This window comes from Bos grunniens, chromosome 25 (assembly GCF_055505025.1).
Source record: "Bos grunniens cultivar Pamir isolate PY7600 chromosome 25, Bosgru_T2T1.0, whole genome shotgun sequence".
NCBI classification, from domain to species: Eukaryota; Metazoa; Chordata; class Mammalia; order Artiodactyla; family Bovidae; genus Bos; species Bos grunniens.
The window spans coordinates 31,567,894-31,587,132 of NC_141189.1; the positions used below are offsets into that span (position 1 = coordinate 31,567,894).

A 19,239-nucleotide genomic window follows, 5' to 3' on the forward strand; every position below is an offset into this window, starting at 1 on the left:
TTTTAAACAGATTCGTCTAAAGCAGGCCCTTTGGGCTCCAGAAGGAGCGTGAATACAGTGGGCCACATGCAGCCCACAGCTGTTGTGTCTGGACCACAGACAAACAAACTAGCTGCCAACTAATTTAAGAGTCAGATTTCACATCAAGACATGGGCATCTGCCATCTCTTGGAAAGTCCACAGACCACCAACCTGTGGTCTCAGTGGTGATCAACCAGGCTGAGGCGGGCCTGATGCACTTGAGTTCCACACCCCATACCTCCCTATTAACACAGCTCACTGGCTTAATTCACGTACAAGACCTGCCTGGACCCTATTGGTATCTGAGTTTGCTGTGGTCATAGTCCAGTCGACAGGGATACACTCGGGGTGTTTGTCTGCTCTGTTGATCCCAGATGATGTAAGGTGCAAACCTCCATAAGCAAGATGGTGAAAGGTCACAGAAACAAGGAGGGTGGCATATCTGTCCCAATTAGGGTGCCAGTGCTGGTGGGGAACTCCCTCCTCTCCCAATAACCACCTGATTAATAACGGTGGGGTAAGAAGCAGAAGCTAAGAGACAACGACGAAGGCGGCAATGGGAAAAAAGCCATTTTGAACCGGGGATGAGACATCAGTGCTTTGCCCCATCAAATCCAAATGTGCTCATTTGCTCAGTCCTGCCAATCCCTTTTACGACTCTGTGGACTGTAGCCCTCCAGGCTCCTCTGTCCATGGGATTTCTCAGGCAGGAATACTGGGGTGGGTTGCTATGCCCTCCTCCAGGGATGTTCCCGATCGAACCCAGGGATTGAACCCATGTCTCTTACATCTCCTGCATTAGCAGGCAGATTCTTTACCACTAGTGCCAACTGGTAATCCCCAAATCCAAATGAAGCACCAGTGTATCAGAAAAGGAGCCAAAGGTTCTGCAATCCCAGCTGACCTCTATCTGATCAGTTATTGAAAGAGATTGCTGCTCAGTTGCGTCCAACTCTTTGCAACCCCATAGACTGTAGCCCACCAGGATCCTCTGTCAACAGAATTTTCCAGGCAAAAACACTGGAGTGGGTTGCCGTTTCCTTCTCCAGGGATCTCCCCAACCCAGGGATTGAATCCAGGTCTCCTGCATTGCAGGTAGATTCTCTAATGTCTGAGTCGCTAGAGAATCCAGGGCCCCAAAGGGTCATGATTTCTGAAATAATGGCCAGACACCGGCCACAAAGCCACCAGGGCTGAATCCCCAGGTGGAGGCTTTGAACTCTGCAAGGGGCTCCACATCAGAATGAACTGCCCCAACCTGCGAGACTAGGCCAATAGTCCTCCAGCACCTTGGACAGCTACCAGGTCCTGAAAGGTCACTGCAGAGAGAGTCCTGCCGGTCAAAGGCACACGTTTCTAAGCAGAGCTGTGGAACTGACTGCCCACTGCACCCCCCTCAAAACCCCAGGCCAACCAGGCAGCTGGGGATCTCCTAGGCGCTCCACCCCTGCTGCCCTCGATGCCTTGTTCATGTGCCCTCCCCTGACGCGGGTGGCAGGGACGCCACCACAGTTGTGCTCTGCCACATGCTCTGTGCTCCTCAGCCAACTTGGCAGCAAGGAAGGAGGACAGCTTGCTATTCTTACTGCTCTGGGACTAGGTGTGAATTTGGCAGCTTGTTCACACAGAGGAAGCCTTCTTTGGGAAATGCTCTCTCCCCTGGCAACCCTGACCCAGCTTTCTCCAGGTTTCTGCCTTCTATCTGTTCTGCTGGCTCCTGGCCCAATCTGTTGCAGTTCCTTCCCTGTCACCTCCTCTTGTTCACCCTATTTCCCTGAGGGCCCTACCCCAGCACCATGACCCCCATTCCCAAGTTCGTGCCCAGAAATTGTCTCCCAAGAAGGGTTGCCAAAATCCTGAAAGAGATGAGTCTTAGGGATTGCAGAGTAATTCCTGAGTGTTTTCTTGGAAATTCATCCCCCAAATCACAAGTTATTCTTAAAATAGTCCCAACATTCTTCATACAATTTACTCTTTATTGTGGAACTCTACCATGATCTGCTCAATAAGGAAGAAATAGTAAGTTCAGAGGTAATTCACAAAGAATCATAGCCTAGATCAAATATTCAAATCAGGAAATGCTAGTGAACACTAAGGAGTCCTGTTCAGATAATAATGCAATGTATGAATCTATGAGAGTCCTGTGTTAAAACAGGCAATTTAAGGACATTTTGTGCCTCTGAAACTTATTTCTTGGGATGCCATTCACATCAAGTACGGTGCTGTACAATCATTAAGTGTCCAACTCTTTGTGACCCCAGGGACTGCACCATGCTTCCCTATCCTTCACTATTTCTCAAGAGTTTGCTCAAACTCATGTCTAATAAGTTGGTGATGGCATCCAATCATCTCATGATCTTTCACCTCTTGCCCTCAATCTTTCCCCAGCATCAGGGTCTTTTCCAATGAGTCAGCTCTTCACATCAAGTGGCCCAAGGTATCACAACTTCAGCTTCAGCATCAGTCCTTCCAACAAATATTCAGGGTTGATTTCCTTTAGGATTGACCAGTTTGATCTCCCTGTCCAAGGGACTCTCAAGAATCTCCAATACAATTTGAAAACATTAATTCCTTGGCATTTGGCCTTCTTTGTGGTCCAACTCTCACATCTGTACATGACTACTGGAAAAACCATAGCTTTGACTATACAGACCTCTGTCATTAAAGTGATATCTCTGCTTTTTAATATCCTATGTAGGTTTGTCATAGCTTTCTTCCGAGGAGTAAGCATCTTTTAATTTTGTGGCTATAGTCACCATCTGCAGTGATTTTATGCAATAAACTTGTTAGTATTTATTTTATTTGCAAGAATAATTCATTGTTTGCAGTAGGCAGAGCCACAGACACACTACTTATGACAGCATCAGCTGAAGGCAAGAATGACTAATGAGATCATGACCCTTTCTCTCCTACAAGCTCCTGTCCTGGTTCCTAGAACCACTGACCTTGGCCCTCAATTCCACATGTGGCTCCTCCTGTTCTTGCTTTTGCCTCATTAACATGGATTCCTTCAACCAGGGATGTTGACTGTTACGCTTTAATTTTCACAGAAGAATCATCATACTTTTTCTTGATTTCCTGTTTTTCTTGAGATCTGGAGAGAAATATGTTTCCTGAGAAATGCAGGCAGGAACTCACAGCTGATACCAAGTCCAGAGGCTGCCATCCGAGGAGACACTCACCTTCCTCTCTTGCCTTCTGGACCCCACAGAGACCATCTCTAAGCTCAACACCCCACACTCTCATCTACTCCAAAACCAGTTTCTCCTTTGTCCCCTTGATCATCACCCACCCAGATATTTAGCGTCAAAATCTTGGCATCATGAAGCAAGGCACCCAAAGCCGGTGTTCTGGGACAACTCCAAGAGATGGGGTGGGGAGGGACGTGGGAGGGGTTCAGGATGGGGGGACACACGTGGACCCGTGGCTGATTCATGTCAATGTACGGCAAAAATCCATCACAACATTGTCAAGTAATTATCCTCCAGTTAAAATAAATTCATTAATTTAAAAAACATGGAAAAAAATCCTGGCATCGTCTGGTGTAGGCCCTCCCACCTTTTCTCTGGGCTCTTATAAAAGCACCATGCCCTGTCTCCCTAGCGCTCACGCCCCATCCCCGGCTGCCAGTAGGATCCTCCTGAAGCACAGACCTGAGCTCAGAGACCTGCAAGGACTCCCTTCCTGGAGACCAACACGGCAACTAGCTCGAGACTTCTGAGCTCCCAGCCCTGCTCCCCAGGGCGTCCTGACCACAAGGGCAGTGCCCTGTACTCTGCAGTGGAGACAGGGGGCCTCTGAGCTTTTCAGCTGTTCTGCACATCTAGGGGGGGAAAAACACATCTCTCTCTTCATGTCTAACAGAATGGTGCATATCAAACCGGTATGAGTGGTAGCGGTTAGTGATACCTGTCAATATTCAAACATGTGCCTGCCCTCAGAGCCAGAACCACTTCGAAAGATCAGTCCCACAGATCTACCTGCCAAAACTTTGTACATCTACTTGAAACCTTTCTGGCGATACTGTTTGAGGGAGCCAAATCTGGAAACCTCTTAAGCGTTCAGATGGAGCGATGGTAAAATAAATTATGAAACAGCCATTGCACTGAGTATTCTGTAGCTTTCAAAGGGAATGAGCCAGCTTTATTAAATTAAAAAGGCAAACTACAGAGGGCTGGTTGGAGCCCGGCTTTGGCTTACATAAGTATCGATGCTTTCTGCAAAGTTACATAAGAAACTTGACAGCGATCGCGGAGAGTGGGGGGCCCGACACACAGTGGAGTGGGGTGTGATGTTTACTTCTCCTTCTTATATCTTTCTGTAGTGCTTCAGGATTTTTTTTTAATACCATGATTTTATCACTTCCTCCAAAACGTCTGCTCCCCAGACTCCTTTTCCCGTGCTCCCTTTCTGCTGGTAAAAAATAGTTACGCACATACAGGGCTTACTATGTGCGAGGTGCCATTCTAAGAGCTCGACGTGCACGTGGAACCCTGCTGGCCCCACGAGAGGGTGCTGGGAACCTTGCCACTGTACAGAGGAAGACGCTGAGGGCTGGAAGGGCTTCGGTGAGCTGCCCAGGGCCACATGGCTAGTCCGAAGTAGAGTGGGGCTACAAATGGGACAGTCTGACATCTACCCAGGCACTCTGCAAATTTCCTGGTGAATGAGCTTGGGAAAGAAGGAAAAAAAACGCTGCCTTGGAGTAACTGCATGACCTGGACACCTATTGACCCTGAGGCCTGGGGCCCTGTCTCAGTCATCTGTGTGGTGATACTCCCCACCAACCTACTTACCACCCCAGACGCCTACATGGAGTCATGTAGGTGCTTGTGACCTGAATACAGCGTTGTGCTGTGCTTAGTCGCTCAGTCGTGTCCGACTCTTTGCAATCTCTGGGCTGTAGCCTGCCAGGTTCCTCTGTCCATGGGGATTCTCCAGGCAAGAATACTGGAGTGGTAGCCATGCCTTCCTCCAGGGGAATCTTCCCCATCCAGGAACTGAAGCCAGGTCTCCCGCATTGCAGGTGGATTCTTTACCATCTGAGCCACCAGGAAAGCCACCAGAGAATACAGGGTTATCTGTACGTAATAACACAGAGCATCTGCACACCTGCCTGGTCTGTTAGGACCTCAAGCATGTCATAATCCTCTTCTTTCAACCCCAAGAGCCAGCCCTCAAATGTATCTGGGGTCCAATCACCCTTCACACGGTTCTTCTCATCACTCTGGTCAAGCCACTACCTCTTCCTGTTTGGACCCTACAAAAGCCTCCCCCTCTGCCTCCCCTCGCCCCCACCCTGATTCTATTCTCCAGTCTATATCCAGAGTGAGGATGCAAAAACGTAAAGCAGGTCACGTCGCACTCCTGCCCCAACCCCTTCAGGTTGGAGTAAATCCTGATGTCATTATTACGGCCTCCAAGGCCCTGTGTGATCCAACCCTGGTGACCTCTCCAGCCTCGTTCTCCTGCTCTCTGTTCTGGCCACACTGGCCTCATCCGACACACTGGGCTCGCTCCTGCCTCAGGGCCTTTGCACTCACTGTTCCCTCTAATTTCCCTCGGAAATTCACAAGGTTGTCCCTCGGAGAGGCCTTCCCCAACCATCTCGTGGAAACACTACCTGCGTGACTGGGACTCTCTAGTCTCTTTGTTAGTTTTCCTCAGAGACCTTCTTGTTTAGCGGCATATGACATGTTTATTTGTCCATTCTCCATCTCTCTTGACTCCATTAAGGTGGTTTATGCTCTTTTTTTCTGTTTTGTTCGCTATTACACCCCCAGTGCCTGTTGAGTCCTTAGCAGGTGGTCAGTAAACACTGAGTGGATGACAGGGCTGTTTGCTTAACAGAAGTCCCTTTGATGAGGGTCTTCCATGTATCTGCTCAGCAGTGTTTCTGCCCTGGAGGTGTGCCAGGCTCCCCCACTTTTCCCGGACTTGTAAAAGCTGCACCATCATCAGCTTTGTGAAGCTGATCTCACCCCTCTTCACCACCCAACAGAAAGAAACGGCAGGAGTGAAACATAATTACTGTCACTGGTGGGATGTGTGGGGGGTAGGGGGGCCATCTGACTCACAGAGAAGAGTAGCTGTCACCCTCGTCATCTTCAGAAAGAGTCATCTGTTCTGAGCTCCGTGGGCAGGAGTCCTGCAGAGGACTGGAGGGCCGGTACTCTGGGGGACTGCACTTTCTCTGCATCCCTCGACACAGCCCCTCCACAGGCCAGCAGACGGAGGTGATGAAGCGGCATTTTGCATGTCATCTCTCCAGGCGACGGGGTGGTGGGTCCCCCTGGAGAGACCTCCAGGTAATGAGCTTCTGAGGGATGGGGTGTCTTATTGGAGGAAAGGCCTGGTCCCTAGAGGGAGCGCTGCCATGGGCTCTCAGAGTCCACAGAAAGCCAGAGCCCAGCTGGTGCACACGGTTTCTCCCTGAGTCACTGTGTCTAGATGCGAGATCCCGGTGGGGAAGGAGAGGGGGAGGCGGACTTCCAGAAACAGTCATGTTACCAGTTAGCGTTTCATGAGCACACACTATGTGCTGGGCACTCAGCGTCCCTGCGGCTCAGGGCAGCGCACTGGACCCTTGCTCTGACCTGCGACTTGCTCTCACCAGGACCTTAGGCAAACCAGTTAAATTTCCTGGGACTCAGTTTTTTACCTGTAGACATGGATAGATGATGGATGGATGAAGAGAGACAGGGAAATGTCCGTAGGGTTTTTGTGGGGAGTCTCTCCTGGTCTTTCTCACAAGTCTCGTCATCAGCTGCAGTTGACACAGAGAAGCGGCTGAGTTCCGCTCTCACCTACCATCCTGCATCCATACCTCTCCTCCCATTTCACACAAAAGGAACCTAAGACTCAAGAGGCTGCATCCTGGCCTGAGATCACCCTCCTCCTCCGTGGCAGAGCTAGTGGGGAACAGCAGTGACGCCCAAATCCCCACACTCTCCATTTGGACACTGGGGGTCTCAGACTCATCTGCTCATCACAAATCACTCACACGGATATTTCATTTTAAGCATGACCCACATCTCACCAGTCTGCCAGTCTGGCCTCAAGAGTGAGACTTCTTGAATGGGGTGTTCACTCTTTTCTGGCCTGGGAGATTTGGGCCAGTCCCCAAAAGCAGTGTGAGCCCAGGGTCCTGGGAAGGAACCGCATGGCTCCTGTGAGTGGCCCCTGGCAGAGCGGCATGTCCTCTGGGCTCCACGTGATCCTGGAGGCGCCCAGGCTGAAACATCTCAACCCCGAGCCAAACCTCCCGCTCGCAGGGAGAACGTGGCAGCTCCTATTTCAGCAAAAAATATGTTTAACAGCTTTGAGAGTAAATGTGGCAGCAGATGGGGGCGGGGAGTGGGGAAAACATCAACCGTGTTTTCTGCCGAGAATCCGGTGGGGAGGGTGTGCTGTGCCCTACATTACTCCTGCTCCCACCCCCGGAACTCTTCCTCTCCCTCCATGGAGCGACAGAACACGGTGCATTTCCCAAGGCTGAAGTATTCTGCAGAAAAACATCTTAATAACACGCTTCACAACAGCACCGCAAATCACTGAAGTCTTCATGGAGCTGCGGTCCGGTTCTGCAGAATGACTTCTTGGAATCCACGATCCCGCCCCCTGCGTTAATGCACCTTCCAAGGAGCACGCGACATTTCCCAAAGTAACTGCTCACATCTGCCACGTGTCATGTCCTGGGGTCTGCCTGTCCCTCCAAAAAGCCAGGAGGATGCAAACAACGTGGGGTCCCCCAAAGGAAGAGGGTATTAGGGTGTGTTGTCTATTCGCTGGTTTTGGGGGCAGGCTCAAATCTCCACGTGGGCCAGGCACACACAAGGGTTCAAAATGGAAAAGAGACGGCCCACTTTCTACTGTCCTACTTTCTAATTCCGACTGCTGCTGGCATTAGCCAGGAAGTCAATGGGAGGCAGAGAGATCTGGAGAAAAAAGAATTCAACCTGCTGATTCCTCAGCTCTCAGACGTGTGCAGATGGCAGAATCCTTGGAAGTCATGCTGCCCCTTGCAGAAGAGTGAAATACTGACACGTTAAACAGGAAAGACGAAGCGGAACAGTGTGTGTAAAAGCGGGTGCCATGCAATACTGGATGCCAGCCCTGCACAGCCCTGAACGTTTGAAGGATTTCAGTGAAGAAAAATGAGCAAACTCTACCTGCTAGGTTTAATCCCCTGCCTCCCTTCACCCTCCTGCCCCTCATGGGAAAGGGACCATCTTGACGGATGCTTAGCAGTGACGAGCTCATGGAACACACTTGGGAGCACAGAGGGTGAGCAATGCACCGCGGGCGCCTCACAGCCGGAACCTACATGGCTGAGCAGCGGGTCAGAGCCAGCACTGCAAAATCGAGTGTCTCCCGGGCCAGGCAGGTAATACGAGTGACTGTGGGTAAAAAACCACCCAAACGCTAACAGCAAATGGCAGGGAAGTCGGCTCAGTGTCCAGGGATGGGGGGGGGGGATCGGTGGGGACAGGGCAGCACTGTGCGACTTCAGCCAGGTGTGGTCCAGTGGGAACACAGTCTCTCTGGGAGATGGTGAAGGCCAGGGAAGCCCGGCGTGCTGCAGTCCATGGGGTCGCAGAGTCGGACGTGACTGAGAGTGAACAACCACCACCACCAGGGGTAAAGAATATGCCTTCCAATGCAGGGAACATGGGTTTGATCCCTGATCAGGGAACTAAGATCCCATGTGCCAAGGGGCAACTAAGCCCATGCACCGTACTAGGGAAGCCTACATGCTGCACGTAGAGAAGCCCGCACGCTGCAACAAAGACCCAGTACAGCCAATAAATAAATAAAATCAAATAAAAAAGGAAAGACCCAAGGAAATCTGTCAAGATTCTAAGAATAATCTTGCTCTGGGGAGGGGGGTTTATTTCCTTAGTTGAGATAGACGCTTTTTAACTGGGACTCTCTCAGAGTGAGCTTCTGAGCTGAGATAGCAGGCCTGCTGTCTTCTAGAAGGATGCAGAGACAGGACATGATGACATGGAGGTCACTGGCAAGGACAGAGCAGGGTGAGGCTTGCCTTCTGTCACCCCCTCATGAAATGATCTGCAAGTTCCAACCTGTAGCACCATCTGACTTCAAAATGACAGAGGAGGAGAGGGCAGCGAGCGGTGGAACTGCAAGGAAAGCTGTTTGATATCAACTGGATTTGAGACCAAGGTTGAGTCCAGGGTCTCGTGTCAATATTGTGTCATTTGCCACAGTCTCTTTTGTATGTTTTAAAGCCCATGCAATGGAACCCCACGTTCTCCATGCTAATTGGGCACAGAGCTTTATTTCTCAGCTGTGATCGATGGCAGCCAGCGTGGCTGGGACTGCACAACACACCAAGACGCTCCTGTGTTAACAGGCAGTTGTCATAATTCCACAGGCTGGAGTTTGGTGCACGCTCTACCAGAACTGCCTGGACCACCCACCCCAGCAGTGGGGGCACCAGCTCACCCTATGAGGCAGCCTATTCTCACACTTGAGGTGGGCAGCCTTTTGTAACATCAGGGTCTTAGGACCATGTCTTGGACTCCATTTTCACCAGGAAATCTGATCCAAACACACATGACTCAGTGAGAATTTGATTTCCAGTATTCATCACAGGCCAGGGGGCTGCCTTTAAAAGAAGGGGGGCTTCCCTGATGGTCCAATGGCTAAGCCTCTGTGCTTCCAAAGCAGGGGGCCTGGGTTCCATTCCTGGTCAGGGAACTGGATCCCTCACAGCGATCCCACATTCTGCAACTGAGAACCAGCACAGCCAAGTACATACAATATGCAATGTTTAAAAAGAAAAGAAGGGGGCCTCCTCTCATGAACTGTAGTGGTGTTTTCAAAACAAAACCAAGCCCCTAGTGGCACAAATAATAGAATGAAAGAAAAATACCATATGGTGTATTCTATTTGGAGGGGTGGAGGGGGAGACATCTTTTTTATCAGAGATAGCAGAGAACAACTGAATCTTCTCATAAAGGTCCTAAAACAATTAGAAGGATGCGAGTAAGCGGATTTGGCTTCAGTTTCAAAGCCTGGAGCAGGTTCAGTTCAGTTCAGTTGCTTAGTTGTGTCCGACTCTATGACCCCATGGAAGGCAGCACGCCAGGCTTCCCTGTCCATCACCAACTCCCAGAGCTTACTCAAACTCATTTCCATTGAATCGGTGACGCCATGCAACCATCTCATCCTCTGTTGTCCCCTTCTTCTCCCGTCTTCAATCTTTCCCAGCATCAGGGTCTTTTCTAATGAGTCAGCTCTTCACATCAGGTGACCAAAGTACTGGAGTTTCAGCTTAAGGATCAGTCCTTCCAATGAATATTCAGGACTGATTTCCTTTAGGATGGACTGATTGGATCTCCTTGCAGTCCAAGGGACTCTCAAGAGTCTTCTCCAACACCACAGTTCAAAAGCATCAGTTCTTCGGCACTCAGCTTTCTTTATAGTCCAACTCTCACATTCATACTTGACTACTGGAAAAACCATAGCTTTGACTAGACGGGCCTTTGTTGGCAAAGTAATGTCTCTGCTTTTTAATATGCTGTCTAGGTTGGTCATAACTTTTCTTCCAAGGAGCAAGCATCTTTTAATTTCATGGAGCAGGTAAGTCCTGCCAATGTCTCTCTGGTTGGAAATTCAACTTGGAAATTCCAGAAAGTGTGAAGCCAAAGATACTCCCCACACACAGAAGCAGAAATAAGCCCCATTTTGAGTTATAGCATCACTGTTAAGACAAAACAGATCCACGAACCCTTAGCACACCCATTTTGAAGAGCTCCAGGGAAACTCTTGTATTATCAGCAAACCAGTCTTTATCAAATGACAAGTCCCAACCTACTTTCAGAGGCCCATGGGCTTGCTATATGGATCCTTAGGTCTATTGTTTCCACTGCAATGACAACATTTTAGAAATCATATACAGTTGACCCTTGAACAACATGGGTTTGAGCTGAGCGGGTCCACTTATATACAGATATTTTTCAATAGACATATTAGAAAGATTTTTGAAGGTTTGCAATGATTTAAAAACTCGCAGATAAACTGCATAGTCTAGAAATACTAAAAAATTAAGAAAAAGCTAGGAATGTCATAAATGGATAAAATAAATGTAGACACCCAAAAATATGTGTTATCTGACTGTTTGTGTCGTAGGTAAGGTCAATAGTAGGTTATGAGCAGCTAGGTTTGGAGGGAGTGAAAGGTTATACACAGATTTTCAACTGGGAGGGAGGCTGGTGCTTCTTACCTCCGTGTGATTCAAGGGTGGAGTATAATTATCTTCTCTAGCATCTGAAGACTCAATAAAAACTAAGAGCAGCTTCATTGTTTGGGTTCCCTGAATCCAAGCATGCAGATGTCTTGATATGATGAGAGATGGATGAGGACTATGGGGAATAATCAGCAATAAGGCAGTGAGGCCCACCGGCCCCAAAGTGTGGCTCAAACAGATGTTCTCCAGCAACGTGACCCAAGGAAAGTTGGGTCCGGGGCAGGTGGGGTCAGCATGTGGATCACCAGCAAGGTATGTGGCAAGCTTGGGAGAAGCCAAGTTTCTTCTGCATATCACTGTGAGCAAAGACTTGGTTTCATAAAAAGCAGTGGCCACTGTGTTAATCGACGATTCAGAATTGTGATAATGTTCTAAGTGTCTAATACGTAAACATCTTTTTTGCTTTTACTTGTATACGACCTGTAATAACAAGGTCTATGTACCTAGTTTTAAGTTGGCTTATACTTAAGTCATACAAATATGAAAGTAATCTAAGTTGGCACCAGTGGGAGTCTTTCAAGAAGTTTCCTTGGGTTCACTGCTGACATGCTAAGAAAGTCTGAGAGAGACTACTTTAACTCCGGGACACCTGTAGGCTGCAATCCTTCCTGTGATCAAAATGTACCAAAGGACGAAACTGCAGAGTTCTGAATTTTGGGAAGCCTCGAATCAACAATGCTGACTTGCAGGCTCGCCCCCTCGGGTCTCCTGGGGTGTCCAGGACACAGGCGCCGCAGTGTAACCTCAGAGGAGAAGGCAGGCCGCACTGGGCGGAGCACGTGACCGGTACTCACACGAAGAAGGGCATCAGCTGGGTCAGGGTCTCCTTCTGGGGGCTGGCGGTAAACTCAGGGACTGCCTGGATGACTTTGTTCATGACGCTGCGCAGGTAGGTCTGCAGCTGCTTCCTGCGTTCCTCCACAAACTTGGCGTCCTGGGAAGACAGACAGACAGGCATCCTCAGGTATGCTTTCTGCTTTCCTCAACCGCCCAGAGAACACGCGACCAACAATCTTCTTTACCCAGAGCGAGTGCAAGTGTGCCTCAGGCTTTACACGTGTGACCACACTTAGCAACAGGGGAGATGCTCATGATGCTACTACTGTTGTGTGTGTGTGTGTGTGTGTGTGTGTGTGTGTTAGTCACTCAGCCGTGTCTGACTCTTTGCAACCCCATGGACTGTAATCGCCCAGGCTCCTCTGTCCATGGGATTCTCCAGGCAAGAATACTGGAGTGGGTTGCCATGCCCTTCTCCAGGGGATCTTCCCAACCCAAGGATCAAACCCCAGGTCTCTTGCATTGTAGGCAGATTCTTTATCATCTGAGCCACAAGGGAAGCCCCACTATTACTGCTAAGTGGGGGCAATGCAGGTTCATGAAATTTCCTACATTGTATTCCCAGGAACGAATGAAATCTCAGCACCTGCAATGTGCCAAGCAGGGCACTGGGATCTGGGATAGACCATGAACACAAAGGGTCCCTGCGGTGGCCCTGCTGGAGGAGATAAATAAACCCAGTGACCACACAGGTCAGCACACAGCGTCACTCATCACACGTAGTGTGCCTCCCTCCAGAGGGGGTGCTTAATTTTGCCTTCACGGGAATTTTCTGAAATTGGAATCAGTCACCACTATTTAAGAAAGATTTCATTAATAAACAAATTCCACCCTTTCTGAGAAACTAGGAGACGTAGTGACACGGCCCCACTCCCAGGGCCACTCCAGGGGTGGGTGTCTGCTTGGTGTGGCCCCGAGGTAGGCACAGGGCCCCAGGTCCACATTCAGAATCCTCCTGGCTCACACCCCCATGTCTGCCTGGCCCTCGTAGGCAGGGCTGGCTTCCAGGCGTGCCCCAGGGTGAGAACATGGACCCGTGTGGTGACGTGCTGTCCCCATGTTGAAAATCTAAATAATTTCGGCATGAGGGGCCCTACATCTGCCTGTTGCCATGGGCCCCACAGATCCCAGAGCCCCACCTGCTCATATGCCTCTGAACTGGCTGGGGGGTGCGGGGGAGAGGGGGCTGGTTTGGAACAAGGAAACCGAGCCCGCGTTGGGGGTGGGGGACATCCTCCTTTGAGGAAGCGATGCTTCTTCCAGACTGGAGGCTGAGTGGGGTGAACAGGCACAGCAGAGCAAAGGGATGGGAGGAACAGGGTTACTCATCCTCACAGGGACACAAGACGCACTCTCTGATGAGTTTCACATGACAAAGGAGGGAACAGTGGCCCAGAGCGAGGCTGGGCTGCTCGCCCACGAGGCCTCACACCAAAAGCAGGACACTCATCGCCCCCCTCGCCAACTGCCCCAGCCAGCCTGGGGCTCTGGAAGTCTGCAGGAGGTGCCCACACTCTCAGAGACACCTGAGGACAAGCCCTGTCCCGACAAGGCCCTGCCAGGAACCCAAGCGCAGCCGGGAGATTCTTAAGTGCTGCCAGGCTTAGCAAATAAAAAGACAGGATGCCCGGTGAAATCTGAATTTCAGATAAACGATGAATTTTTCAGTATTCATAACTCCATATTCAATAATTCATGACTCAATAATTTTTCGGTATTCAAGTATGGCTATACAATAAAACCTTTCCATATAATATTTGGGACTCACTCAGACTTGGAAATTATTCACTGTTTATCTGAAATTCAGATTTTACGGGGTGCCCTGAGTTTCATCTGCAGCCCTCCTCTGGATGCCAGCAGGGAGGAAGGAACACAGAGCATCTGTTGCCCCCTGGGGGCCGCTTCAAAGTCACAGCAAGGTCTTTTCTCCCAGAGCCACCCTCTGATGTAGTGCCTCAGTGGGATGTTTCTCCAGGGGAAATGGTGCTCCAACACTGTGGCTGGCCATCCAACTTGATTGCCAGCACAGTCCCAGGTTGGGGCTGGAATCTCGTGCAGTGGGGGCAGGAGGCATCAGGCCAGGAGAACCGCGGGTCCTCGCCCCAAGCTCAGCCACTCGGGCTCCGCTCACCCGTCTGATGCCTAGGTCTGCTCCGCAGTCTCCAAGTTTCAACCCATCATAAGCAATTAGATCCTCCTCCTTGGGAAGGTGATTAATATTCCAGGTTAATACTGAACGGAGCCACTCAGGCCTGGTTTGTAATCTGCGCAAGAAACCCTCAAGGACGGCTTGAAAGGCTTTGTGGCAGGAAGGCAAGAAAGGGGCTCAGCAGTCCCGGAAGAACTCATGGGGATTCCTCCTTTTTCAGAGGAAGGATGCTCAGAACTCTCTGAGCACCAAGGAGGGTGGGGATGGCTCCCCGTGCGGCTTGTGGGGCTGTGCTGGGCTATACAGTCCTGGGAGGGGAGGACAGGAGGACCCTCAAATGAAGGTCAGAGGATCCCACCCAGGATTCAAATCTGCCTGTTTTCACTAGGGCTTCTGCTGGCCCAGGTCCCAGGGCCAACAGGGGCTTGGCAGAAAGGTTACCACCTGGAGGAATCCCACATTCTTGCCACGCACTGAATCCTCGAGCTCTCCAGTCCCAGGAAACCCCAGCCAGCTTCTAATAAAACCCTGCATGGTAGCAATCTGAGTCTGACTGCTGAGCAATTTCTACTGAGCTGTTCAGAACAAGAGACAGGTATTTGTGGAGTCTTCATGCCTGCTCTGCGCTCAGCGCTTTCCCAGCGCCGCATATTTCCAGCACAGTGGAGGCTCGGGAAGGGTAGGGAAATTGTCCAAGGTCTCAGGACCTGGAGGCAGCTCAGTAGGGTCCCAGGTCATTGGCCGATGAGCAAGGGAGAGCTGCCTTCAATTCTGAAGACACTCTTCAATTTACAGAAGAAAAATCTATGGGTCTTTTAAACCCCAAGGCGTCTCCCAGTCAATACACAGTTTACACTTGCACTTGCCCGTCGGTTGTAGCAGAAGGAAGCCGGTCACACCGGAATGATGGGGATAGGGCTAGGATGGCGCGGGCTGTCCTCAGACCACGAGCCTTTGCCTGGACACACTGTCCTCAGATCTCAATCTCATCTGGGGGTCTGGACGCCTTGAGTGGCCACACACGACTCAGCAGGATTCGGTGAGGCTGCAAAGATCTCAGAATACCTCAGTCTTTCCCGGGACTGTCATTTCGTTTTTCACTATCAAAGTTCCAAATTATGGCAGAAAGTAGAGTGCATGGTATAATAAACCCTCATGACCCTTTATCTAATAAAGTCTTAACCCTTTCCCATATTTCATCATTTTCACCTTTTTGCTAAGCTGTCTTAAATTATAGCTACCATGATGTTTTACCCCTAAACACTCCAGGGTGCATTTCTAAAACACTAAGAACATTTTCCTATTGTGCCACAACACTGCGGTCACCTCTAACAAGGTGAACGATAATGTGTTGGTGTTACCTCATACCTAGTGTGTATTCGAACATCTGAATTTTCAAATGTGCCTACTGCTTATGGAATTTTTTTTTTTAAGGGTGGAGTCCATCCTAGAACAAAGCTGGCAATTCTCCAGCAGGTTGAATGCAGTCTGGTTCAGATCAGATTCCCCCTCGGGATTAGTGAAGTTCTGACCAAAAGTCCTGTGGCCACAGGACTGGAAAAGGTCAGTTTTCATTCCAGTCCCAAAGAAAAGGAATGCCAAAGAATGTTCAAAGTACTGCACAATTGCACTCATCTCACACGCTAGCAAAGTAATGCTCAAAATAGTACGTGAACCGTGAACTTCCAAATGTTCAAGGTGGATTTAGAAAAGGCAGAGGAACCAGAGATCAAATTGCTAATATCTGCTGGATCATTGAAAAAGCAAGAGAGTTCCAGAAAAACATCTACTTCTGCTTTACTGACTATGCCAAAGCCTTTGACTGTGTGGATCACAATAAACTGTGGAAAATTCTTCAAGAGATGGGAATACCAGACCACCTGATCTGCCTCCTGAGAAATCTGAATGCAGGTCAAGAAGCAACAGTTAGAAATGGACATGGAACAACAAACTGCTTCCAAATTGGGAAAGGGAGTTTGTCAAGGCTGTATACTGTCACCTTGCTTATTTAACTTATATGCACAGTACATCATGCAAAACGCTGGAATGGATGAAGCACAAGCTGGAATCAAGATTGCCAGGAGAAATATCAATAACCGCAGATATGCAGATGACACCACCCTGGTGGCAGAAAGTGAAGAAGAACTGAAGAGCCTCTTGATGAAGGTGAAAGAGGAGAGTGAAAAAGCTGATTTAAAACAACATTCAGGAAACTAAGATCATGGCATCTGGTCCCATCACTTCATGGCAAACAGACCGGGAAACAGTGACAGACTTTATTTTTCTGGGCTCCAAAATCACTATACATGGTGACTGCAGCCATGAAATTAAAAGACGCTTACACCTTGGAAGAAAAGTTATGACCAACCTAGACAGCATATTAAAAAGCAGAGACACTACTTTGCTAACAAAGGTCCATCTAGTCAAGGGTATGGTTTTTCCAGTAGTCACGTATGGATGTGAGAGTTGGACTATAAAGAAAGCTGAGCACCAAAGAATTGATGCTTTTGAACTGTAGTGTTGGAGAAGACTCTTGAGAGTCCCTTGGACTGCAAGGAGATCCAACCAGTCCATCCTAAAGGAAATCCGTCCTGAATATTCACTGGAAGGACTGATACTAAAGCTGAAACTCCAATACCTTGGCCACCTGATGTGAAGAAATGACTCATTTGTAAAGACCCTGATGCTGGGAAAGATTGAAGGCGGGAGAAGGGGACAACAGAGGATGAGATGGTTGGATGACATCACCGACTCAGTGGACATGAGTTTGAGTAAGCTCCGGGAGTTGGTGATGGACAGGGAGGCCTGGCGTGCTGCAGTCCATGGAGTCACAAAGAGTTGGACACGACTGAGCGACTGAACTGAAGTGACCAAAGGTACAGATGGTGGTGCCTTTTCACCGCAAGCTGCTAGTGGGCTTGTGTAGCCTAAAAACATGAACACCAGGGTGTAGGGGCTTCCCAGGTGGCACAGTGGTAAAGAATCCACCTGCCAACGCAGGAGACACAGAAACACTGGTTTGATCCCTGGGTCGGGATGATCCCCTGGAGAAGGAAACGGCAACCCACTCCGGTATTCTTGCCCGGAGAGTCCCATGGACAGAGGAGCCTGGAGGGCTACAGTTCATGGGGTCACAAAGAGTCGGACATAACTGAGCACAGACAGAGGGAGCTGCATCCCGTGCAGGTTCCTGTCCTCTCCTGAGAAGTGGCCCTCGAAAGCTGAAGCACAGGGCCACCGTCCCAGCCAGCGTCTGTGGGGACCCAACTCTGTGCCACATGGGATTGCCCAAGACACCACAGACCCATCTAAGATCCACCCAGCGAGACAATCACGTTCCAGGTGATCACATTCAAGGTGACCTTCCAAAACAGCTTGCACTGCTACTTGCTGGCTCTACTGTGCAGCGGCTAAACCACTGGAGCTATGGTTCCTCATCTGCAAAATGGGGTAAGGATGGTGTCTATGTCATTTGGGATAGCTTACGCTAAGCGCCTGGTGGCCAGCATTGTCTGCCAGTCTCTGCGATGGATGCTGATGTCTCTGGATGTTCAGCCAGGATGCCTTCCTCAGGGAGTGTCTCTGGGCACGGGGTGGGGACAGACTGGCAGACAGTAGTGCCCAGGCAGGGCAAGTGCTGGGAGGCCGCCTTCCAGAGGTGAGCAGGGGAGCGCAAGGGAAGTTCGGGTGAGAAACAGACAGGGTTTCACTTGAGGAGCCGACTCCTAAAGGGGCTCTTCAGCATCTCTTGCAGGAGAGACACCCATCAGGGGTCTAGGTGGGAGCCCTCAGTGGAGGAAGGGCATTCGAGGCAGAGGGAACAGCAACGTGGAGACTGTAGGCAGGAGTGCGGTTTATGGGAGCGGCACAAGGGAGGCCGGCGGGGCGGGGCTGGGCTGAGTGGCTCCCAGGAGCCGAGGCTGGAGCAGCAGGGGTTGGATCGCACACAGCCTCAGGGACCGTGAAAGAGGCCGCAGACGGAGGTGGGATGCAGGAAGTGCATTTAGAAAGACTGTTGGTGGCCAATGGGCTGTAGGCAGCCTGATGCGAAGAGATGCCTGTGAACTCTGCCCCCCTAGCCCAGGGTGCACATCGCAGCCCTCAGCGTGGCTCACATGAACCTTCTCGACATGGCCCAGCTTGCCCTGCCAACTTCCCTTCATGTTACCCTACCCTCAACCCCATCAACACACACCCCACATCCAGGCGATCACAGCAGCTCCGTAAACACTTGCTGTAAGAACGTACAAACGTGGGGGGGTGGATTTAGGGGAAACAAGGCAAGCCACCGGAGAGAATGAGCCCAGACAAGAGACGACAAGCCCCCTAGTGGGGAGAGACATAGAGAGAAGTGGCTGCAGGCTGGCTCCCTGGTCCCCAACTCCCCCCAGGCAGGGAGTGAGGGGCAGACAACGAGAGAGCAAAAATGGGGAGCCGGTCCTTCGGGGACCCTGTTGGTCAGCTGGCCCCCAGGGAAGAGACTGGCGTCCACATAGGGCCTGCCCTGCTGGATAGGGGCCAGCACTTAAAGGGCCATGGATCATGGTTGTGCTCCTGGGGCTGCCGCCAACACGCAGCATCAGTGGCAGTGGGCTGGATGGCAGCCCAGCTCTCGGAATGTGCCAGGCGCCTCTGGTGGCCGCTTAATGAGTCCTCGCTGCCCGTGGCCCTGCAGTCATCTTGCCCGGCCCTCTTATCGTAATGCTATTGTCAGTTATGGTTGAGGACTAAGAATAGCAAAGGCAGTTAGTCCTCACGGTAAAAAAGAATACTCAGGACTATTTTAATGGGGGTATTTTTTTTTCTCCTTCCTGAAAAGGTTAATTTTATTTTGAGCTTCAAGAAGATAAAGACGCCATCAAATGAAGAAGAGCTATTTTTAAAACAATGGAAGGATGTGAACAAGACAACGAGCCACCATTCCTGGAACCAGACCCCCAGCCCCCTGTACTTTCCA

At 50.2% G+C, this 19,239-nt stretch overlaps 1 protein-coding gene across 4 annotated transcripts in view; it reads right to left on the reverse strand.

Moving 5' to 3' along the window:
- The window catches only part of SNX29 (sorting nexin 29), a 591,305-nt gene that overhangs the window by 47,783 nt on the left and 524,283 nt on the right, over nucleotides 1-19,239 (reverse strand). For all 4 annotated transcript variants that reach the window (XM_086375716.1, XM_086375717.1, XM_086375714.1 and 1 more), the window contains one exon: nucleotides 12,091-12,230. In XM_086375716.1, coding sequence (XP_086231842.1) covers nucleotides 12,091-12,230 — 140 coding nt within the window. The remainder of the gene's footprint in view (nucleotides 1-12,090; nucleotides 12,231-19,239) is intronic.